The sequence below is a fragment of the Pinus tabuliformis genome, chromosome 8 (genome assembly GCF_031772625.1).
Source record: "Pinus tabuliformis cultivar Carrire ecotype Pingquan chromosome 8, CPIR1, whole genome shotgun sequence".
Classification (NCBI taxonomy): domain Eukaryota; kingdom Viridiplantae; phylum Streptophyta; class Pinopsida; order Pinales; family Pinaceae; genus Pinus; species Pinus tabuliformis.
Window position 1 is genome coordinate 307,939,730 of NC_142294.1, and position 26,552 is coordinate 307,966,281.

Consider the following 26,552-nt stretch of genomic DNA (forward strand, 5'->3'; position numbering starts at 1 on the left):
TTTCTCCGCCCTCGCTGGCGCTGCCTTGGTCTCAGAAGCCTCTCCCTTACTCTTCTTCCTAGGACACTGGTTCGCAAAATGACCCAGTTCCCCACAATGGAAGCATTTGACCTTGGAGAGGTCCTTCTTTCTCTTCTCTTGCTTTCTCGCAAATGCTAGAGCCGCATCCTCTTCTTCCTCCTTGATTCTGACCCCTTTTCCGCTACTCCCCACCTTGGTCACCTGATTGATCTCTTCTTGACGAAGAGCTGCCCACAGTTCCTCCCAATCTAGAAGGCTCAACCTACCCAGTATGCTCTTGACAAATACTTCCCAATCCTCCGAGACTACGTTCAATGTGGTCCTCACCATAAATTCTTGATCTGGCGCGACCCCTACGAAAGTTAGTTGGTCACAGATTTCCTTCAATTGACCGAGGAAGATGTAATGCCCAAAATTCGAAATACAGAAAACATGTAAATATTCATAAACTGGAAAACAGGAAGCTTAAAACTTAATTTTTGCACTTACCTGAACTGCTAGCTGGTCCTGTGAAGCTGTCGATACCGTTGCTGTTGAGCTCCAATTACCCAGGGAGACCAATTCCGCCCAGCCTAATTGAGTAGAAGCTGGCTACTCAATCCAGCAAGCTTCTCACAGAAGCCCACTGTCCCCCGTGCCCAGTACCTCAGACGAACTAAAGCTCTGCCAGTAGCAAATCTCTCTCACTGCTCAATTTCTTCCCCTCTGGTTTCAGTGCTCCATTTTCCCCCTCTGGTTTCACTGCTCCATTTTTCTCCCCTTTGCATCGGTACAGGATAGCGATATATATAGGCAGTCTTGGCGGTGGCCACCCTCCTGCTTCCGGCCACCGCCCTGCTCCCTCATGACACCTCCCGCATGCAATTCAATTCTCTCTTATCCTATCCTGGCCGCATTAATGGTTTCAAAGATGGTTCTGGTAGGTTACCGCATACTATTTCATGGATCGATTTATTAACCTTGTAGCATATAAACTTTTATATATCTGCAAAGTTTTAATTTATATACTTTATACATTCTTATATATAAAGTTTTATTTATACTTTATAACATTATATATAAAGTTTTATTTCTACTTATAACATTTTACTTTATACAAAGTTATATATATATATATACTTTATAACATTTTACTTTATACAAAGTTATATATATTTATATACTTTATAAAATTCAAAATACATATTTTGAAATTTTAATATATATATATATATATATTATAAGGTTAAATTATATATTTTATAAAATTTAAACTTATATATGTTTTAAATTTAATTTGTATATATAAACTTAACATACTTATAGTTTAAATTTCCTCATAATTGATTTTATTATAAAGTTTAAAATTTTATAAAATGGATTAATTTAGCTGGGTCGTTACAGAAGACATCTATCTGCTCTCCCTTCTGCATCTCGTATGACTGCAGCTGATTTTCAAGTAACATCTTCCTTTGCACGAAAGTATGCTGGTACAATTTCTTCAGGGCCTCCCACATCTCATTTGTCGTGTCCTTCTCGACAATATGCGGCACCACATGATCCTTGACCCCATCAAGGATGATGCACTTCGCCCTGGCCATTGCCTCCTCATACTTCTCATTTTTAGTTGGGTCAACTGGGATCGCTATTGTTTTCAAGGCGAAGTCCTTGATGCGATATCTATCTAGAATGGACAAGATCCTGGCCTTCCAAACCATGAAGTTGGATGCTCCATCCAACCTATCCTGATCTCTTAGTCCATTCATGGCCATTATGCTGCTCTTCTTTCGACTCCTCCAAGTCTCTTTACTTCCCTCCTGGAAGTCCTCTGTTCGACTCCTGCTGAGTCTCTCAACTTCCCGTCTAGAAGTTCTCGATTCGACTCCCTCTGAGTCTCGATTTCCCTTCTGGAAATCCCTCCTCCTTGGTCTTGCCCTGTTAGGTACCGTTCTGACCACAGTACCCCACCAGCTTCGCTCCGCAAATTACCCGCAACCTCCTATAGCCTAGCAATTGAAGGATTGAGCCACTTGGCTCTACGCAATCCCGGCAAATCAGCTCCCCTAGCTAACTGCGTCAACCCTCCTGGCCTCTGCGTGAGCCTGATTCTGCCTTCCTTAGCCTCTGCGCTGCCTTTCTCTGGCCCAGAATGATGACACAGTCTCCCAGCGTCACTCCTTCCTCTGTCGCCTTCTGCACGGATCAACTTCGTCACTCAGGACAGCTGACTCTGCTGCTACTGCTTTGCTAGTTGATGCCTTAAGTTATCTTGTGATCTGCAACCATGCTCTAATACCATGTTGGAATTTCTAAGTTCTAACCCGTTAGAAATTCTTCCTGTACTGTCTGGTTTATTTCTTCCTACTTGTTTATTTACTTAACAAGTTATTTACCATATAAATACTGAAAATAAACACAATTACAGTATCAACATCTACAGATCATCAACTGAAAGAAAACAACCACACAAGTGACACCGTTATTTTTGGACCAATGTCCCCTGAAAAGCCCAATGCAGGAAAACTATGCAGCTATTTAGAGGGTTTTATTATTATGCAGTTTTCATAATACAACTAGGGTGCCAGAAATGGCTCACCCAACAGAGAATGCCCATAGCAACAATTACAGCTCCCACTACTCTGTGTCACTCTAAAAGGGACTGCATCACCCTACCCGGCTCACCAGCACCCAGTCTGTCCCACGAAATCCTTCTAGTGCTGCCTCTTGGCCTTGCGTCATCTCTGCTAGCCTTTGCGTCAACTTCTGGAGCTTCTACGTCAGCCCCTAGACCCTCTGGGTCACCCACGCTGGCCTCTCCTGGCTCTACACAGCTCCCAGCTGCCTCTGCGTAGCACCCAGCTGCCTCTGCGTAGCACCCAGCGACCTCTGCGTCAACCTCTTTGAGCTCTGCATTGTCTTTCTGGTACTAACTCTGCCTCTCTGCTATGTATTCACTGCCCCTCGCTGCTAATCACTGATTCGATTTCTCTTAGCAAACCCCACTCTAGAAAATCGAATGACTGATCACTCTGGTGTCTTCTCCAACTGACCCTCAAGCCTCTTCTTATACTTTTCCCGTTGGTCCATCAACGGCCGAGATTAAATCTCTAATCAACGGCTAAGATTAGATTTGGCTTGATCCATGACTTTTGGAACCTTCTTACCCATTTTTATATTAATACCCATTAATATTTTATTTTTCCTAAGTTTAGACTTAGGAACTCCATTAAAAATATTAATTATTCTAATATCTCCCAAACCAGTTAGAATATGCCCAAACCATTTCTGGGTCTTGGAGATCTCATCTGCATTAAGCTCTCCACTAATTTTCATGGCTAGAGCACATCCGATGCTACCCCAAATCAACACAGGCCAGGTGTCTCGATCCATAAAACTAATTCGGCCATTGTCTACTGGATAAATAGCGCCTTGCAATTTTAATTTACGGCCCCAAAAGAAATAATACTCGACCCTTCTCACATGAAATGTGGCTCCCACAAATTGCAACTTAGTCTAGCGAATGGATCCTCCTACAGAATGATGCCTATGATATGTCTTTTAATGGTGGCTGCTCAATAAATCTGACCATGAGTTGCAACCAACCCGTCGGCCTTAAGGGAAAAATTTTGCTTGCACTGTGGCACCAATGGTGATAATGCGGCCCTGATCTCTTTAAACAGAATTTGCCTTTATGCTCTTGGCCTGCAACTTGGTTCCTCAACAGTGGTGGCTTCAATAAAACCTACCCCTTGTGATTCTGATTGGTAATGCAGCTCTAATTTGAAATAGTATGCCACAACCCACAATGAGAATTTGGCCACGCTAAATTAATTTGGGCGCTGGGAAAAAAATCGACAATCAACAACATTGTCCCATAAAAATTTAATTTTTCCACCCTTTTATTAATTTGATAGGCGACCCTAATGCAACTCCATGATTTTTATGAGAGTCCTTCCCTTGTAAAAGAAAAATTCACCCCTTTTTTTTCTTTTACATTTGCTTTCTGCCAAAATAATTTAGCCAAATTTGTAGCACAATTAGAAGGCAATTTTGGATAGAAAAACTTTTGTAGAATGGTCAATGTTACCGCTCAAACTAGCAAGGGCCCTAGGAGGGGAGCCTCAATTTTGTGGCTTGCTTTCCTGAGAAGGAAGGTGTAAGGCTCTCTAAGAAGGGCCAAGAGAGTTTCAAAGGCTAGGTTTTGAAAATAAGCTTTGTAAAGGAGGGACCTAGTCCTAAAAACCCTTGTGAAGACTTGGTTTCCAAATGGTTTTTGTGAGATTATCTTCGGAAAGTCGCAGGACCAAGTGGACCCAAAATTACGTTAAGTAAGAGGGATTGGTCACTTCAGGAGGGACTTGACCTAATTGTGGAAGAGAAGATGATCAAATATTCTTGGAATAGAATGCAATGATCCAAATGAGGTTACTAGCCAAGGGAAACCTAGGGCAGGAAACGGTCCTCAAGCTAGGGCTTGCAATATCTCGAGATCCCACCGTCGGATTTGCTTCAAATTTGGAGAGCCTCTAGAGCAAACTCCAACGCAGTTGTGGACCAAAAATAGAAGTGTTTGGATGGATAGATTGTGAGATAATTAATGCCCTAGGTTACCTATGTAGGCTACACCTAGAAAGAAAGAGAGAAAGGTGAGAAAAGTATGCTTTAGGGTGATCAATTATGGAAGGCCAGTGCCTATTCCTTTGGGAGAAATGAAGTCAAGAAGATTCCAATGATTAGGATGGTTTCATTTAGTCAAGGAGGCCTCTAGAACAATTTTGCATGACAATTAGGGCATGAGGAAAATTGCTTCAAGGTCTTTATACTTTAATGTGCAATATGTGATGACTTATTAAGATAAATTTCAATGAAATATCTCTAGGAACATTCACTTATTCAAACATGGCCCATAACATGATGCAATGCTAATAAAAGACAAACTTATACCCTTTCATCAAAGAAAAGCAGCAAAATTTCAGCCTAGTATAGCAAAAATCCCAGCATAGTTTATGTGACATAAAAAAAAATGACAAAATAGCATTAAAAGAGCACTTACATGTGAGAACAAGTAATCTAATCATCATCATATGCCAATATAGAAGCTCCAAGACAAAAATGAAGATATCCAAACATCAAAATTCATCCATCCATCCATCCAATTTCGTCTTCCAAAGAGAATAACGAAAATCTCACAAGAGAATATGATCAATCCAAGTGATGATGAGAGAATGAATCAACTCATCATCTATTTATACAATGTCTAATGAATTCGATTTAGCTTGTTTTGGCCTAATTTAGCACCTAGAATAAAATAATGTGCAAAATAACAAGTACTTTTGGTGGCAAGCCCACCAAACTAGCTCAATAACAAAAAAGTAAGCCTCTCAAGAGGGTCGAATGATCAATAATATGTGTCATTGGGCCTTAGAGGAGGCCTAATGAAGTCCATAGGTGCCATAATGTGAAATACGACTCCATCAATAGTGGACAAGGGGTTGGCCCCTTGTTCTCCAAGTAATAAACATGTGGTGCTCCCAAATGGATGTGGAGTCACACAAATGTCCTCATGGGTCTCCAAACAAATCAAAGATGCCTATAGACCATCTGCAATGGCTAGGATGATGATATAAGTGATGCCAAATCATCATATAGATCCTGGATCATCTGCCAAGTGTATGGTGCAACTGTGGAGTCTGTTGGGCATGGTGAACCAGGTGCATCTTCTTTGTCCAATAGGTGAACCACGAGCAATCTCTGAACGACTTTGGGGATCCATGGAATGTTAATTTTTGCAACTGCGGTCAAATTCTACCTTGGACGCCTCAAATGACTGAGATAATGATTGCATTAGATTCCTCTTTTCGAGAGGACCAAAATCGACCCAAAGATCACCTTATTTCGTTAAGAAGAAGTTGAGTTTTGAATTATTTTATTCATACATGTATCATGGAATTGGGTCAGCCCTAACCACATGTGTAAACTGCTTAGGTCGGCCTCAACCCCAAGTGGACCCTCATGAAAGCCTATAAATAGAAGAGACCTCAAGCTCATTTGGACACATTGAACAAGCCATCTTCTCTTCTCTTATTGTCTTGGTTCGCACAGTCTGTCGGAGGAAATTTCGCACAAGGGTCCGAAATCTCAGGGTCGTAGCTCACACTGGTCTAGAGTTTTCTAGATCTCGGACACTGGCACAGAACTGGACATTTTAGTCCCTGGACGCTGGCATAGTGTGTTATGGGAGCATCCACGGAGCCTTGGACACTGGCATAGTGGGTTATGAAAGCGTCCAAAGCTTCAGTCATAGATCGGGTTGTATTAGTCCATGGACGCTCACACAGAGTGGTTCTGAGAGCGTCCGGGCTACCATAGACGCTCGCACAACAGGCTTATGAGAGCGTCCAGGGCTTGAAGCAGGTTTGGTTATGTTTGACCCTAGACACCCTCGTTTAGTTCACCTGGGAGCATCTAGATCTGTTCCAAACGTAGCCATCCAGTTATGCAGAGAGCGTCCAGATCTGCTATCATTGTTTTAAAAAACGGCTGAGTTGACTCTGACCCGGCCGAGTCAGACCGAGCTAATGCCTAGCTGGGTCACTCAGTGGCCAAAACAGAATCGCTGACCGGGTTGTTACTGAGCCAGTCATTGACTCGGTAACAACTCAGCTGAATCGGTAATGACTCGGCCGGCTTGGTAACAACTTGGCCAACTCGACTCTTTGACAAAAATCCTAAAGCACATTTGTCAAAAGTTGTTCCGCCTCCTACATATCAATGGTTGGGTTGTTGTTTATTACATATTTATAGCCCTAAAGTAATCTATCACTGTAAGAAAGTTTTGAAAATTACAAGACCGAAGTATGGTTATCCTAGTGGCATGAATTAGAAAACTAAAAGAATGCATTGAGCCATACAATGCTTTTAAAAAGGCAAACGTTCTGGCAATGGACTTATAAATACATATTTACCTTTGATTGTTCTAGAGCTTAACCAGAATTAAATCAAGGGTTTTGAGACTTCATTAGGGACAAAGAATTGGTATTATTGTTGTTGTAGTCTAGTGATTGTACTTAGGCTGAGGCAGAAGAGAATCCTGGCATTGGTGGCTAAGTATGAACTTTGTATTGCACAGTGCACTAGGTGCCATTTTGATATAATGGATATATTCATGAGCCTACTTTGATCATATGTTGTCTTCTCTCTATATTCTAAAGCTTTGTGTTTGGAAACATGAATGAAAATCTTTAAAATTATGTTTTTATAAAAAAATAAATATTTAATGTATTTTTTATGACAACCAAGTCATTAAAATCAAACCGGCCGAGTCGATACTGAGTCAGAGTCGGAGTCGGAGCCGACCCTCGACCATTTCCAAACCAAATTCGAAGTTTTAAAACATTGTCTACTATAGATGCTCGCACAACTCCTCCCTGCATCCGAGACTCATGGATGAGATTTCTATATTGCGAAGATTCCGCTCAGTGATAATCGTGTTCCGCAGTATCCAGGAGTTGACGACAGACAATGACAACACTTTACAGTCGTCAGAATTAGGGTTTTGATCATAAGCATGATTAGATCTGTTTCATGGATATCATAGTTGTTGAATAGATAAAGTTATGGATCATTGTACTCTCTTTTTCTAAATCATTTGATGATGACCTAAGAAGAAGAAGATTTGCAAGGGTTTTCCCCATAGTGGGTTTTGCCCTGGTCTCGGACCAATCCTGGTGTCTCTATGTGTGTGCATGTTTTTCTTCTATTGTTCCTTAATGTTCTGCTGCATTGATGATGATGATGATGATGTTATTTCTATATAATTGCATATGCTGATGAATAATGGTGTAGATCTGAATAATGCAATGATGATATGGGGTGAACTTAATGCATTAATGAAGAAATGCAATTATCGAAGCAAAGAACAATGTAGCCATATGAAAATTTAACATGGTATCGGAGGTGGGCTGAAGAAATGCCATGGAGATCACCCCAATGATGACACCTTTAATGGAAGCAAGAAGAGGATGGTGGAGACCTAAAAGAATTCTAGGGTTTGAAGAAAACCCTAGGAAACATGATTATTAGGGTTTGATGGATTCTATGAGGTTAGGGTTGGAGAGAAAACCCTGGTTTATGGAGATGCTCAAGCACTTGTGGGAGATTTGATGAAGCCCTAGATGGGATAATCTCTAGCAACCCTGATTGGACCACTGAATGCAACATTGGTATATTGACCATGGACATTGATGGCTCTTAAAGATTGGTTCAAGAGGGAGAGGATCACCTCTCATTGAAGATAAGTATTTTTGAACTTATGATGCCTCTTACTTTTGTTTAGAACTTTGGATCTGATGATTATGTTTATTGCTTATACTTCCTGCATATGTATTTGTGTATATGGATTTTTCTAACCTCCTTGATGAGATGTGATGAGTAGATCCATCTTGAGGATCATGTGTAATGCAGGAAGGATGGCTAGAGTCGGAAAAGGTAAAGAGGTACTTGATGAAAAGGTGACAAGCACTGCAAGATGCCTATAAGAAGGTGCACAGGTATTTGAATACCACAAGGTATGCATGGTTTCAGCTATTGGCTCGGTAAGCCCTAAGGTATGATGAGAATGTCTCTTTCTTTGATGGCTCATCCATGTGTGAAAATTTCTGAATCTAACACATCAGAAATCCCTACTGCATTATCTGGTTTAATATCTCCTACTTGTTCTTCCCATTAGCAAGTTATTTATTAATATAAATACTAAAATAAACACAAATGCAGCGTTCACACATATACAAACAACAACTGAAATAACTAAGACAACACAAGGGACACCGTTATTTTTGGACAATCGTCTCCGGAAAAACCCAATGCGGGAAAACCGATGCAGCAGATGAGGGTTTTATTATTATGCAGTTTTCTGAATACAACTAGGGTGCCAGATGGCAAAAATGGCTCACCCTTCAGAGATTTTCCTTGGCAGAAATACCTCTATCCGGAGACAGATATTTCGGCTGATCAGCAACCAGATGAACAATCCCACAGCAACTCGGGCTGTTCCTTGTGCTAGACAGCGAAAGCTGCTCCACGCACTCTTTGGAACTATGTCACCCTCTTAGGGACTGCATCACCCTCTCTGGTTTAGCGTCAGCTAATCAACTCTCAATCTGTCCCACTAGATCACCTCAGCGCAGCCTCTAAAGTCCTCTATGTCAGCCTCTATGGCTTCTGCGTCAGCCTCTTGCCCTCCTGGGTCCTCTGCACTGGCCTCCTCAGCTTCTGCGTCAACCCTTGTTGCCTCTACGTCAGCCTTCCTAGGCTCTGTGTTGCCTCTTCCGGCACTCTACTGCCTCTCTAATATGTATTCCTCGGCCTCCTGTTGAGCTGCCCCTCACTGCAACTGATCACTTGTTCGATTTCCTCAGCAAACCTCACCCCAGAAAATCGAACTGGTTGATCTCTCAAGTTTCTTGGTGTATCTCCAACTAACCCTCAAACCTCCTCTTATACTTTTCTTGTTGATGATTCAATGACCGAGTTTAAGTCCCTAATCAACAGCTAAGATTAGATCTGGCTTGATCCTCGTTATTTAGAACTTTCTCACCCATATTATATTAATAGACATTAATATTTTAATTTTCCTAAGTTTAGACTTAGGGTCTCATTAAAAATATTAATTATTTTAATATCTCTCCATCCAGGTGGAATTTCCCCAAACGATTTTTGGGTCTTGGAGATCTCATGCGCCTTAGCCTCTCCACCAATTTTCATGGCTAGAGCACATCCGATGCTACCACAAATCAACAACATGCATATGAAAGTGACTTGGATCCATGTTTCCTATGATGAAATGATGCACCTAGTGTTGAACATTTTGATCTTCTTGAATTCTATGAGGCTATCTAATGTTGATACATTGATACACTTGATAATCGGCTAACATCCATCTGTTGGACACCTTGATCCTATAAGGAAGGCTAGCACCTTGACTCTAGTAGATGATACTCTTGATACTTGTCATGCTTAGGTCATATTGGATTTCACATATAAGGATAGCTCATTGACTCCTATACATGCTTCTGTTGATAATGCTTGGGATAAGCATGATGAAAGCATATGGAAAGAGAGATTGACACTCTCATTGTTTTGGTAAAGTTTTATAGAATGACCTTAGTTGATCTTATTGATCATGATAAGCATGGTAACCTTGATGTTAGAGGTATAACTATGAGATTGATATCTAGATCTCTTACTGACTATGGTCATGTCTTGATGTGATGAGTAACTATGGCACATCTAATTGACCTAACTTGATAAAGTGACTTGATAGAAAGTGCTATTGTGTTCATAATCTTTGAGATGTGATGTTGCATCTATCTGTTGCTTTGAGTCTAGCCTTTGATGAAAAATTGATGTCATGATGCCAATAGCCATGATAGATATATGTTCTAACAACCTTGTTGTTGCTTGAATCTAGTAGAAATAGGCTAATGACATGAATGAAGATGAATGAAGTAGATCCCTAGTCAAAGGGAAAATCTCTTCCCAAGACTCATACTCATATTACTATTTGCATTATGTACTATTTAAGTATGATTTATGTGCATCTGACAGTATTGCTCTGCAACAGAGTCTCAGATCTAGAGCTTGTACAGAAACTAGGGTTTTTGTACTGGACGCAGTCACAGATCTCGGAGATCTCGTCCCTGGACGCTCGCATACTAAGGCCCAGATAGCATCAAGACAGCTAAAGACACTCCCATGATAACCTGAAGGGAGCGTCCAAGGGTTTGACTACAGTTGACCATCATCTAAAGCTGTCTGAACTCTAAATCAAGGTGTCTCTGACATATTCTGCCACTGTAATCTAATTTCTAAAGTTGTTGGGTTAAATTGTTGATCAGATAATGAAGTATTGTGCATGAAATTGAATGGTCACCTAGAAGATGTCAATACCATAGATATGTTGCAGATAACTGCAAGATCTGCAAACAAGAAAAGGTTGAATGTTTGCCATAATATGAAAATGCAGACTAAACTTGTGTGTATAGGTGACCGAGACATACATATAGATATGTCACTATATTTGTGCTACAAGAGGTTGGCATGATTTGGCTGATTGATATAAATGAACAACATTTTGTCATTATACTTGACATTAATGATTGAGATATGCTTTGACTTTGGACATGACCTGATGTCTAATGTGTTGATTTTTGGTAGCCTCGGGTATGCTCTAGCCTTGAATTTTGGAGGAGAGCCTAAGGTGCATGAGATCCCCAAGACCTAGAAATTGTTTTGAGAAATTCCACCCGGATGAGGAGTTATTAAAATAATTAATATTTTTAATGGGTTCCTAAGTCTAAACTTAGGAAAATAAAAATATTAATGGGTATTAATAAAGATAAGGGTGAGAAGCTTCTAAGAGACGAGAATCAAGTCTATTTTAATCTTAGCAATTGAGTAGGGACTTAATCTCGGCCATTGATTTGTCAACAGGAAAAGTATAAGAGAAGACTTGAGGATCATTTGGAGACACATCAAAAGATACTCAATATCTCTAGGAAAATCAATTCTCAAGTAAAGGAGATCGATTTCAGAGGGAGAGTTGTAGGGTGGAGGAAGAGGAGGGCATCAGCAGCAGGCAATGACTGAGGAGGAGGTGACGCAGGGACAGTGGGAGACAGCGCAGAGAGAGACGCAGTCCAGAGGAGAGACGTAGCCCTCACGCAGGCTAACGTAGAGGGACGCAAAGCCACGCTGAGCCACGCAGAGTGACATAGAGGTGACGCAGGAGTGGGAGAAGGGTCTCCAAAGTGTCAGAAAGTCTCAAAGGGAAAGTCTCAGGTGTTTTCTTTCAGTTTCTCTGTAAAATCATTCCTTGTAAAAGAAATTGCTGCTGAAGATTAATAAAGCCCTCATTTGCTGCACTGGTTTTCCCACATTGGGTTTTTTCGAGGACAATTGTCCAAAAACAACTGTGTTGATGTGATTGGTTCTTGTGCATGTATTTTTCTCTGGGTAATTGTGTGATAACTGCAGTAGAATTTATTTTAATATTTGCTGAAGGGATTTTGTAAATAACTTATTGTGAATAATAAGTAGGTGAAATACATCAGTTGTTGCAGTAGAATTTCAATTTAGAAATTTTCACATAATGAGTTGATTTGACGATTATTGATTTGCCCTGATATAAATGCTATGTGGGCATAATGACTTGTGTGGGTATTCGGAAAAATGATTTTGTATTGCCCTCCTCGTTCCTAGCACAATGGTTGAGGTACTGACAGTTGTGATTCAGCATGAAATTGAAACCTACATGACTCATCCTTGGTGTATGCATTTGCACCTAGTGACAGAAATTACTTATGTTATGATTATGAGAATGACTTGATGAAGTGTGAGATTGGTATTGCATGGTTTTTTACAACTTGTTGGCATGATAATAAATGAAGTCACGACTTGATATGAGCTATCCCTGTCACTCGGTTGAAAGAATTGATATTGTGATATTGATGACTTTGATAATAGTTTTGATCTGACTTCTGAGCTTTGATAAGCTGACTCTATTGATGTGATGGTACAACATTGATTTATGTAAGACTGATTATGCTGGCTTTGTAAGGCATTATGCTTAGAGCATTGCATGAAGCAAGCTCCCCGATCCAGATATGTCCTTAAGTGGACAATCATTTGATGAAGCCAGGATGATGAGTTCCAAGGTATGCCTTTGATTTTGACTATGGTTTTGGTTTTATAACCTGATAGTCTACTCTTTATAGGTGATGAGCCTCTAATGATCTAAATCAGAGGGAGTTAGCTTTTGAAGCTTGAAATGATATATCTTGGCATGATGAATTAATTTCTGGAATTTGGGAAAGAAATTCCATATTGCAAAGCTACTGGAAAATGTTTTTGAATAATGAAAATGCAAATCCTTGGATACTCCGATTTGAAGTTCAAGATGTTTTTGAACTTGACATGGCACCCGACATTTGATTGAAGCATTGATGTTCTATTTTGAACATCCATCTGTATATGTAGAAGTGCATAGAACCTGAATAAATTCATGATTGAGCTGCTTCACTCACAAAGAGTTGCCACCGAGCATCCCTTGAAATATCTGCATGAGATATTCTATTTTTTTGAGGCTGAGATATTTCTCCTATGATACAGTGTTGTTATTGATAGAGACTATTGTTAAGCACATTTGGATGCTACTTTAGTATGAGATCTGCCATGATATCTTGGACAAGAGGTCCATAGCATGACCGAGGTTGAACATGATGTTGCTAGCATGGCTAGCTGTGAGGCAAGATGAAGATACTCCTTGGAGAGTTGTCTGTGCATGATCTGGATATGACATGGATACATTATGATCTGATTGGCAGAAAGTCCCATATTTATAGTTGGGACCAAGATACTCTCATACATTGAGACAGTGTAGTTGCTCGAAACAAGCTCAAGCTTGTGGTTAGCACTTCCTTCAGAGGGAGGATGATTATGGTATCCTTTTGTGATTTATATGATTATATATGACCTGACATGATATTTGATTTGATGTTCTATATGAACAGAAAACAGCTGCTATTGAGACAAGCAAATACCAAATTTGAGTATGATGAGAGTAGTGTTGATCGAGGACACTAAGCCAACTCTTCCTCCTTTTCTGAGCTCCCAGGGTGAGGAATTGAGATGGAGGGCTCCTGGGGTTGAGGGAACTCTGGACAATAGGATGTTACCCCTATCTGCTACCCATCGGGTTGGAGAATGCTTCTCCCCTATCTTCAAATGGTCGAAGAATGTTGCTCCCCCATTTGGTCTTTGCAGAGTATACCTCAGTTGGCATCATACCCACAAGCAGGTCGGCTTGTTGATAATACCGCTCCTCGTTTGGCCAATGAGTTGAGAGTGTACTTGGGGTGTACAACCCAAGTCGATTATGATGCAGGTGTTCTACCAAATGACTATTTAGGGTCTTCGATGGGAAGATCAGTGAGAAATAGGATGGGTTGAGATAACCCTATGTGATTCCAGGTTGAGATTGAGCTCCCTAATGAGATCCCAGGCTCGAGATGTGCTCCCCTATGTGTTTGGATATCCTATTGCTCGATATGGGGTTGTAGATGTATAGCTCCCCCATTAGATTCCGGGTCAAGATGTGGTTCCAGGTTGAGATGTGCTCCTTGATGATATGCTCTCCGATGATGATTAATGATGATATTCCGAGTAGCAACCCGCTGGCAGAGATTCCAAGTAGCAGCCTGATGGATAGAGGGTGGTAGCTTAAGCTCCCCTCCGGTAACAAATTCTTCTTCTTCTAGATTCGAGAATGTTCAGCATTCGAGCAGGAACAATCAAGAGATAAGCAGGAATAAACAACGGATAGATCGAGATGTACAATGATGATTTGTGATGATGAGACCCTTGAAAAGGACATGGCATGATGACTACATGACAGAGATATTCAGTGATGGCACTTGAAGATTCCAGAATGGCATATTGATCGATGGACAGATATTGGCAGGTGGAATTCTCCCTAGTTGAGAGGGAGTGTTAATTTTTTCAACTGCGGTCAAATTCCACCTTGGACAGCTCAAATGACTGAGATAATGATTGCATTAGATTCCTCTTTTCGAGAGGACCAAAATCAACCTAAAGATCACCTTATTTGGTCAAGCGGAAGTTGAGTTTTGAATTATTTTATTCATACATGTATTATGGAATGGGTCGGCCCTAACCACATGTGTAACTGCTTAGGTCGGCCTCAACCCCAAGTGGACCCTCATGAAAGCCTATAAATATAAGAGACCTCAAGCTCATTTGGACACAATGAACAAGCCATCTTCTCTTCACTTATTGTCTTGGTTCGCACAGGTCTGTCGAAGGAAAGTTCACACAAGGTTCTCAAATTTCAGGGTCGAAGCTCACACTGATCTAGGGTTTTCTAGATCTCGGAACCTGGCATAGAACTGGACATTTTAGTCCGTGGACGCTAGCACAGTGTGTTATGGGAGCGTCCGGGGAGCCTTGGATGCTGGCACAGTGGGTTATGAGAGCATTCAAGGCTTCAGAGATAGATCGGGTTGTATTACTCCATGGACACTCGCACAGAGTGGTCCTGAGAGCGTCCGAGCTACCTTACACACTCGCACAACAAGCTTATGAGAGCATCCAGGACTTGAAGCAGGTTTGGGTATGTTTGACCCCAGACGCCCTCATCCAGTTCACCTGGGAGTGTCCAGATCTGTTCCAAACGCAGTCATCCAGTTATGCAGAGAGCATCCAGATCAGCGATAGACGCTCACACAGCTCCTCCCTACATCCGGGACTCATGGATGATATTCTGAAGATTCCGTTCAATGACAACAACATTCATCAATATCCAGCAGTTGACGACAGACAATGACATCACTTTACTGTCCTCAGAATCAAGGTTTTGATCATAAGCATGATTAGATATGTTTCATGGATATCATAGTTGTTGCATAGATAAAGTTATGGATCATTGTACTCTCTTTTGCTGAATCATTTGATGACGATCTAAGAAGAAGAAGATTTGCAAGGGTTTTCCCCATAGTGGGTTTTGCACTGGCCTCGGACCAATCCTAGTGTCTCTATGTGTGTGCATGATTTTCTTCTATTGTTCCTTTATGTTCCACAGCATTGATGATGATGATGATGATGATGTTGTTCTTTCTATATAATTGCATATGTTGATGAATAATGATGTAGATTTGAATAATGCAATGATGATATGGGGTGAACTTAATGTATTAATGAAGAAATGCAATTATCAAAGCAAAAAACAATTTAGCCATATGAAAATTTAACATGGACTATTGTCTATTGTTTTGGAGGCCCATGGTTTTGTATACACACCCTACATGTGCCAGTGTAGCCCTCTGGAGGGTTAGGACCCCATTTTGCTTTTCTTGTCCGACCATTTGACTGGCCATCCTAGTTGAGCATGCTTCTAGCACTCCCTGCTTTGTTTTATCCTTGTTGCCATAAAGGTAGTCTACTCCCTCGTCACGAGATAGTGAAATGAGGAGGAAGGACCAGCGAGATCTCTATCCAATCCTGCTCATAGTTGAACAGGTGCTAAACAAACTGGAGCCCAACCCGTAGGAGCCCAACGAAGATAGCCTCAAATTGTATTCTCATATTCTATGACTAGTTAGGAAATCCAAACAATAATACAAGAAAATGGACGGTCCGGTAGCAGCGAAAAAACTATTGGATGGTCCCCAGCTAACAAGTATAGGAGACCAAACCCAAAATGGAGACCATCTGTAATCCTGCGTAAGATCCAATGCGTCCCCTTTCCCTCCAATACACCAAGTCATTAAAGAAATCAAGTAAAATAGTTTACAAACCATGAAAAATAGGTGGGCACTTCATAATGGCATGCCCTTCCACAGTGGGCTTTGGCATGTGCAAATATCTCCAAGCTCAAAGGTGGGTTAACCAAGCACCCTATTAGGTGGTTTCTGCTTCTAAAGGGGGTGGTATTTCCATGGTACATCCTTCAAATGATGGTGGCATGTGATAAAGTGATGGAACAAAGTAAGGGATTGAAGGGGAAAACCTAGGTCACATGCCATGGCACAAGGATAGCTAATGAAAGGGAAGCCCACATTTTGGTAAATGATGTGTAGGAGGGAGAAATCGTGGTACATGAGTTACCCCAGCCTTGATTTTCCACCCTTCTTCAAATGTTTTTTTCCTTTTATGATTTTTCTTTGGTTAGCCACTCGAGGCTCAAGGGAATGAGAGCATAATGGGTAAAGTATAGTAGTGGATACCCCTTTTAAGGTGGGGTAGTTCGTCGCCGACCAGGGGTTGGGACAATCATGGGTTCCTGAATGATAGAGTAGGCTCATCTAGGGCCTATAGGAACCACGACGATGGCCGTGGAAGGGGGTAGAACTCATGTATTGCCTTTTGACCATGTGCTAAATGTGTTTGTCCGAACCATCTTTTGCATTTTGTGGTACAATTCCTATTGAATGTGGCCAATTATGCTTTTTCTTTTCTTTTGCATCAACCTTCGGGCATCATTCCAAGCCCAACCCAAGGTGTGGGCAGAGGGGAGGGGGTAGCTGACCCTTTGTGGACCAAGTGGAGGAATGTGGACCCAGGTGGGAGAAGTGATAAATGGGATTATAATGAGTGGAAGTGATAAATTCTTCTTCTTATTAGATTATCATTGAATGTTTCAGCAAAGAGAGAGTACAATGACCCATATCTTCAACCACAAAACTATCCAGCCAAATCAACTAAACGACATCCGAGAGATAAACCCAACAATGCTAATAACCAAAACCTTGATTCAGAAGCCTACAGTCAACTATCAATATCTATGGTCAACTGCCAAATTATGCGGTTCACTGATGAAATGAAACCCTAGCTTCCAGCCGCATGGAGAGAGTGTACGAGCATGCGGTTGAAACCCTCCAATCGCATGGATAAGCTTGCGCGTCTGCGGTTGCAACCGAAAATTCCTATGACAACCCTCTAGCTGCAAATCAAAATCCTAGATCTCACGTGCGAGCTTCGGACCCTGCAATTTCGGACTTGTACAAACCAATCTCTGTGAACTACTTCAAACTGTGTGAGCTTTGGACCCTGCAATTTCGGACATGTACAAACCAATCTCCGTGAACCACTTCAGACCTATGTAAGCCAAACCAAAGAAAGAATGATGATGTCCAAATGACGGTCAATTGACTTGTATTTATAGCCATCCATGGGTGTCCAATTTCTTTTTGGGCCGACCTTTCTTTTTTGTGCACATTGGGTTTCCATATTAAAATACATTTTTCCTTAACTAAATTAAATAAAAATTATACCTGAGCTGCCAAAAATTAACACAAATCAATCATAACCATCCACAAAGACCTGAAATAATGAAATTTAACTTATTATGTGAATAAAGTCAATGGATTCTATCATCGAGAGTGAAAAAGGGGGTTAATAGGAGTTGCCATCTTAGTGGATACCCTTGCTTATATCCCAGGAGAGTATGTTATTCCTATTGTTTGCATATGGATCAGCTGGAAGAATTGTGAACATTAAATTTGTATGCAATGTTGTTTTAGATCTATCATTTATGCCTAGAAATTCTACAAATTTATAAGCAGTATTTTATTTCAGCTCACTGTTCAAAACTCTCAGAGGTCTATTAAGTAAAATACTTTAACATCAACACAGATAAAATGTAAACATGCCATTTGGTAAATTCAAGTTTTAACAAATAAATCCCATCTTCTGCACTCAGCCATTATTAAACTATATTTCTGCTATACAACCCTTGCATGTAAACAAGGATAACCTGTTTGTTATAACCCTGAAAGGGGGAAGAAAAAATATTATACCATTGTTTAGGAACATATAAAATAAAAGCATGAAATACTATTCATTTAGAACTTCTTAGCAGTGTTGCAAAAATTGGCATTGGAAAAAAAAGTAGGCAGGGGCCATCAATTCCAGAAATTGGGGAAAATCAACAAAACCAACCAAACCTAAACTTGGATGTGAAAAACAAAGAGAACTCAGCAACCTGACAAACTCAGAAAAATCAGGGAAATTGGAGAATTTTGCAACATTCCTTAGAGACCTTGAGGCTCAAATGCGGGCAAATACAATAAACAAGAGGATTGAGTTTCTGTTTAATTTGCAAACCTCCATTTATTGCTGCATCTGTCTGAATTGCTCCTTGGATGGGCCTTCCAATAGGAGATGGTATTTCTCGGCCTAGTCCACTAACCACCTGTTGAATATATATAGACAGTCAAAATTAGTCATTTTGTCGGAAAGGAATTAGACATTTAATACTATCCATCTACATTTTACTGTTCCCTCTAATTGCTTCAACATTTTGAATTGATGGCCTTTGACAACATTGGTAAGATGAATATAAATATCTCATGGTTGTTGTAATACCCTATTTTGAAGCCCCCATTTTGTTATGGACCTTATGTAATATTATTGTGCATATTTCACCTAGTTGTCCAGTCTCAAAAAGCACCTTATTATGTACATGGTGTAAATATTGAATGCTGTGATGCTAAAGTGTGTGAAAATTCCTAATAGAGAGCCCAAGGAAAGGGACCTACTAGTGAAAGTGAATAATTGCTTGGGAATACATTTGCTTTTGTCCTAAGCTAATGACATTGTCATGACATAACCATCATGTAAGCTCCAAAAAGGTAATATTGATATGTAAATATCAATCGCTGCAAATGGAATGAAGGTAGGTCTATAATATGACCTGTGGCAAAGGGTAAAGTGAGGGTGAAGCCAAGGACATGTTTTACTTAGTGAAATCCTCCCTTGTGATTGTCAAAGGTTGCATGAACACAAAATCCTTAAGAATAAACTAACACCTTCATGAACATTAATGGTCACCAACTTTCTTCCATGCATACAGCTCACTTGGATAGTGTTGTCGCACAAAGTGTCTAGGCACCACGACAACGCTCAGAGTAAGGGCTGTCACTCTTAAATCCTTACTCACTCCATTTAGACTCTCTCCTAGACAAGTCAAGGGGGGTAGTCCCTAGGTAAATGGATGAGGATGGCCTGTGGATCACAAGCTCTAGGAGATTTTAATGATGGACAACCTGATGAATATAAATAAATCTCGATTAATTCAGATGAATAGATTAAACGCCAATGTAAACAAGACATGAGCATAAAATATAAACAATTATAGACCAGTGCCTTTATGATCAATTAACCGTAGATTAAGTAAGAAAACAAGTTATCCAGAACAATTTTTCCAATATGTGACGAACAATGACAATTATGAATAACCAATATAAACGCCCAAAACTTTAACACGCAAGAGATTCCAGATTTTAAATGATTTTCATTAACTGCCCAAGATCTAGAATTAATTAATTTTCTCCAATAAATCTGATTTAAAACGTTTGTCGCACTTGACCATAGAAAAACATGCATTTAATAACACTAAGGAACTTCAAATTTAAATCTTAATTATCCTTAGTCAATAACTAAATAAGGAAAACAAATCAACGGGTTAAAAAATCGAAATTTTTAATGGGCCATAGGCCACATTAAAAATTTTAATATTTAAGCAAAACCCCCTTAATCTATTTCATTTTTAATTCTCAAGTCACAAATTTAAAATTTTTAGAAATTTCTTAATGTTTAGGATTTTTAGGTTTTTTAAATTTTTAGGATTTTAGAAATTTCTTTTTAATGGTTTTTAGATTTTTAACTTTTCAAATTTTTAATGAAAAAAAATTCAAATCGAAAATAAAAGAAAAACATAAAAAAATAAAAATCATAAATCATAAATGAAAACAAAATGAAATCAAAAAAAAAAAAATCAAATGAAACCAAAAGTAAAAACAAAAATCAAATTTAAAAAAAAACAAAACGTAATGAAACCTAATCGAATTGAAAATGTTATGAATTTTTTAGATTTTTCTTTTTTTTTTCTTTTTTTAGATTTTTTTAGCTTTTAGAATTTTTAATGCTTAGAACTTTTTTAATTTTGTAGTGCTTTTTAGATTTTTAAATATATTAGTGTTTTTAGATTTTTTTTTATATTTTAGATTTTTTGAATTTTATATATTGAAAATCATAATACAACCATAAATCAAAAAATAAAAATAATAATAAGAAAATCAAAATTAAATTTAAAAAAAAAGTTTAAAAAGTGAAATAAAATCAATTGAAAAATAAGATCAAATGAAATTATAAATAATAATTAAAAAAAATGAATATGCTAACTATATACAAACTAGATAAAAGGATAAAAATGAAATTCGATTAAAAAAAAACTCGAAATATATGTTAACCCCAACTTAAAAATACAATACAAAACTAAACTAAACTAATGCATATATACAAAATAAGAAAAGGGTTGAATGTTTCTTATGTTTTTTGCAGCTGTTGTGTGTCTACAGGTTTGAAGCTCGATGGATGGAGGAGGGAATACGCAGGTCTTGTAAGAGGCAGCACGCAGGTTTGAGGGCCGGGTTAGGCAGATTATGCAGTGTTTTTTGAAAGGTTTTGACAGCAGCGATGGAGGAGAATGCCGCAGAGTGAAAGAGACTTTTTTTTTGAAGAGGCTGCGAGTCAGGGAGTGAACGCTGATCTGGAGCTGAGGCTTGTCTTTGCTTGTTGCAACGTGCAGGTATGGCAGCGATAAGCACACAAATCTGTGGGCAGTGGAAAGAGGAAAAGCGTGGAGAGGGTTAAAGGAATAAAAACGCTGCGGTTTAGGGAGCACTAGGTATGGCAGCGGATCTAGATGAGGCTGAGAGATGTGGGCGGATATGCGTGGAGGAGAAGGATGGTTAGTGGAGCTGAAGTGCGGATGGGAAGTATGAGATAGCAGCAACAACGAGTGTTTGGAGGTGAATGTTGTGGCCAGAGGGCAGTGTGTGAAGAGATCCGCGAGTAGGCAAAGCAGAGAGCGAAGACTGCAAGTTTATGGAAGAGAGACAATGTATGGAGCACTGAGAGAAAGGCTACAGATCTGAGTGGTGAAGGAATGAAAGTTTGCATGGTTCTGGAGAGAGCCAAAAATAGAGGGTTTCTAAAAAAAAATTCAAAAAATTTACAGCAAACCCAAAAACCCCAAGCAGCAGACAGGTGGCGAGAAATCCTTATAAATTTTCCAAATAATTTTTTTTCTTTGGAAAATTTAAACACAGACAAGAAAAATAAATTCGAAAATTTCCAAAAAATGACAGTGAAAACAAATTCGAAATTTTCTGCTTAAGAAACCCCAGGCAGCAGAGAAACTGCAACCCAAGAACCGAAGACAAATTTACGAGATTAAGATTTTATACATATGCTTAAGATTTACCGGTAAACCCTTAAAAATTGTCAGATTTGAATATAAAAATTTAAATTTAAAACCCTTGGACTGCAAACCTCTGGATGGAATCCCTGCAAAAATGACTCTGACAAACTCCAGAGATCCAGATCTTGCCCTCCAGGGCCTAGATCTGGACTCTACACGGTTTTTTCCTTCGGATCTGTAGCTGCAAGACAACGATAAAACACCCAAACGATATATACAATGACCCAAAAAATTAAAACCCAAAAAACCCAAGTCAGAAAACTGAAAATAATTTTACAAATCTATGTACATAAATGGCAGATCTATCAGATCTAGAGAGTGTGAGTCTGACTCCGCTCCCAGATCTGATAATCTGAGGCTCTCAATAGCCAGATCTATCAATTTAGCACCAAAAAAAAATGAATTTTAGAGGAAGTACTGAGCTCAAAACCCTTCATGCATCACCCATAAAAAATATATTTTATGATAAGCCCAAGATCAAATTATAGCTAGGCTCTTCAGAAAACACGGATCGAGAGTTGGCTGGTTTAGCCAAGAACTTCCCCGAACGCCCGATGATCTAATAATCAAGGATTTTCCTACGAAACTCAATTTAGTTGTCAACATAGAGCGAGAAAACGATAATAAAATTCAGATTTAATAGAGATACCTGCTATTATATTCAAAACTTAAATTATCATTCAAATCCCAGCAACTGAGCAAGATACCTGTACTCAGATCACTCTTCAGAAAGCTATCATCAATGGCTAAAAAGAAATCTATGCACGAAAATGACACGTCTTACAGTGTTTCCACGAAGAGTAACACCAGCAGAAATTAACCCCAAAGTCTTTCTTTATTGCTCATAAAAAAAATTACAGGAGAGATCTTTTCACTTAGTACACGATCAAAAGATCAGATGATACTGACTGACAAATGACCTCATATTTAAAGATAAATCCTCCAACGGCTAGTTCGAGTGATCCTCGTCAAAGCAATCTCAATCGTTGATGAGGATTAAAAATTATTTTAATCTTATCCGTCGAAATTTTAAATTATTGAGGAAATTCGAAATTTTCAATTAAATGCAATTTAATTAATTCAAAAATTAAATTTTTGAATTAATTTCCTCAAAGTTTGACTTTGACTTAACCCCAGGGACCAAAGGCTTAAAATTTAGCAAAATAATTAATTTACCTTAGTCCCTAGACCTCTTAAACTTTAATTTTTTAAGGACCAACGAATTTTGCCTTTGGAGAATTTAAATTTACCTAGGACCTAGAATTAATCAATTTCTGGCTTAGGATTTTAATTAATTTTGACCAGAAAATTTAATTAATTTTGACCAGAAAATATAATTAATTAACCTATGAGGGGATAAAATATTTGTCTAACCCTCAAGACACTTTACATCATGATTTTTACATTCTTTACATCTCAAGGGGAAAACCCATTTGCAAAAGACCCTCACAGACTACCCAGTTCTTGCGACACAAAATATAATCTAGCAGATCAAGCAATTTGTAATAAAATAACCTAACCAAATAGTTAGGATTATTCCCAAATCACTTTTACATAGACTCGATCTAGAACACTAGGACTCCCCTAACATTCCAGTGACAAAATCCATTCTGGCTTTGGGGTAAGGCTGAAGGAAAACTCTGTCGACCATCCAAGAATGGATCGGTGAAACCAAAAACCTCCCGGAATGTAGATTGTCACCAGAAAAGTAGGTTTACCTAGGCAATTACATACACAACACAGATTTGCCGAGGTTATTTACAATTTACATATGCAGAAATGGTTTATAATATAACATGATGATTAGGCTAATGATGATAGCTGAACGGCACAGACACGTCGATCAAGCGCTATCCCTTTTGCGAAAAAAGGGGGTGTACTGCTATGGGTCGTTGACACGTAGTGGTCAACATCTGGCTCTACTTGGGGACACGTTGCTACAACGGAGGAATGTGAGAATCCAAAATCTGCATCCACGCAACACACAATATAACATAAGTAGCATCCATCCAAGAAATCATCATATAACGTTAAGCACAGGAAATATATAAGCTCTTCATTTATTAACTAGTCTAATAACATGAAAAACACAAATCTAACTACAAAATGAAATACTGAAATAACAGAGCATAAGGTTAGAAATACAATACAAAGATGCCCCATGGCATCAGATGCATTCAACATAGTGCATACTGAGAATTTGCCTGCTTTCAGGCAAATCTGTCAGTTGTTTCTCGAATGTGCCACGTCAAATTCTGCATATGGTAGGACTTTTTCCTATTCGAAAATCAAGTTGTTCACGACCATCTGATGCATCAAATCGCTTTCTCATTCTCTCTCTTGCACTTTTTCTTTGTGGCAGGTTGTATCACTGATGACGTGGAACATTCTGCTTCAAAACTCTCAAATGAAGCATGTAAGATATGCATGACATGTCTCTCTTCATTCTGCATCTGCTCTGTCAAGAATGATGGATCAGTCTCACAGGTGTCATGAGTTATAACTTGATCTTCAACGACTGGTGGATTAACCATGTGAGCGTCAACTTGATTCTTATCAATTTCAATTTTATCCAGGTCACCTTCAATTAACCACTTTTCAATGGAACAAATGACCTCCTCATAATAAGATGGAGCTCGCTGCAGCAGATAAGGAGGCTTCTGATTTGTAGAAGTTTCCTTGTTTCTTTCATCCTCTGACCGATGCTGAAATTTCTGTACCTGTATTGTTATGGCATCCATCTGACTAAAGTGTTCAACCTTCATAGCACTGACTTCCTTGGCATGGTTTTCCTCCATAGTCAATAACTTATTCTGAAAACATATCTGACCAGCTTCCACATCTTTTATTACTTTTTCATTCTTTGCTTTCATGCCCATGAAATAGTTTTGCATATAGTTTATCTCTTTCTTATGATTTGCATGCATGATAGCCAACTGATTATTATAATCGAATCTCATGACGGTCATTTCTTCACCCATATTTACTAACTTGCTTTGCATAGAATTGATTTCTCTGCCATGATTAGCTTTCATGGTTTCCATTTCCTTTTGCATGTCGGTCATGTGATCAGAATGTTTAATTTTCATGATTTCCATCTCCTTATCAAGTTTTTCCAGGTGGGTGTATAAATTTCTCATATCCTTGACGTAATCAGTTACAAATTTTTCTTGATTAAGCTCCATATTTTTTAGCAGCCGCATTAGCTCTTCTATAATTTTCTTATCATTTTCCTTTTCATTGTCGACACTAATTTGACAACTTGTCCTTGTTTTTCCACTGTCATGGATTTGATCTGCAACGCTACAAGTGGATGGCACATTCTGATATGGCGAATTATCTTGAAATCTTTCATTGACAGTTAGATCCTTCACAAAATCACTTTCATTATGTTGCATAATTTTAGGGGCACAAGGCAAGCTACCTTGATAACCATATCTATCTTTAAAAACATTGACGATATCTTGTAAAGAAGCGAAAGAATCTTCAGGAACAATTATTAAACCAATTCAAAGCATCACCCTCTAAAGAAAACGCAAATAGATGCATTTTCACATCTTCATGATCATACTGAGGAGAACTACAATATATGAGCATTGTACGAGTAAACCTGCATAGATGCTTTCTAACAGTGACTGAATCACCACCCGAGAACAAAGACAATTTATGAATGGCCACTTCCGGAATACCATGGAGAAGATCAGTAAAATGACATGGGGTAAACGAATCATCCATGATGACTTGCTTGAAGGAATAATGAGAGACCAAATGGATGATAGAGAGAGATCTCTGCTCAAGAAAATCAAGAGATCCACTAGAAGCGAGCTTCTAGTAGAGATTCTTGTAAGAAATGAAAGAAGAGGAGTCGCCACTTGAACATGAGTCTAGCTCTAGAATCCAAAAGGCAAAAACAACTGGATATAGGGGAGGGCTTCTTGTCTGAGAAATAATAAATGAAAAAAGTGGAGTCGCCACCCAAACAAGAAACGAATCGAAATGTCCAGGTGCTAAAGGTGCAGATGAAACAATTAATGAGATGATGAAAGATGAATGTTGAAGAGCCAAGGCCCTATAAATCGGTCCCCGGCAATGGCGCCAAAAATGTTGTCGTTGTCGACCCAAATGAAAAGATGAGAAATGAAAAGTCGTTGAAACGCCAAGAATAAAATGTCCCTGGCGACGGCGCCAAAAATGTTGTCACACAAAGTGTCTAGGCACCACGACAATGCTCAGAGTAAGGGCTGTCACTCTTAAATCCTTACTCACTCCGTTTAGACTCTCTCCTTGACTCCTAGACAAGTCAAGGGGGGTTGTCCCTAGGTAAATGGATGAGGATGGCCTATGGATCCGGGCTCTAGGAGATTTTAATGATGGACAACCTGATGAATCTAAATGAATCTCGATTAATTCAGATGAATAAATTAAACGTCAACGTAAACAAGACACGAGCATAAGATAAAAACAATTATAAACCAGTGCCTTTATGATCAATTAACCGTAGATTAAGTAAGAAAACAAGTTATCCAGAACAATTTTTCCAATATGTGACGAACAGTGACAATTTTAAATAACCCATATAAACGCCCAAAAACTTTATCACGCAAGAGATTCCAGATTTTAAATGATTTTCATTAACTGCCCAAGATCTAGAATTAATTAATTTTCTCCAATAAATCTGATTTAAAACGTTTGTCGCACTTGACCATAGAAAAAC

At 39.0% G+C, this 26,552-nt stretch overlaps 1 protein-coding gene across 1 annotated transcript in view; it reads right to left on the reverse strand.

Annotated features, from left to right (window-relative positions):
- Positions 1-26,552, reverse strand: part of DEG5 (DEGP protease 5) — a 219,365-nt gene that overhangs the window by 113,531 nt on the left and 79,282 nt on the right. Inside the window, exon 6 of the mRNA XM_089461370.1 lies at positions 18,679-18,766. Coding sequence (XP_089317496.1) covers positions 18,679-18,766 — 88 coding nt within the window. The remainder of the gene's footprint in view (positions 1-18,678; positions 18,767-26,552) is intronic.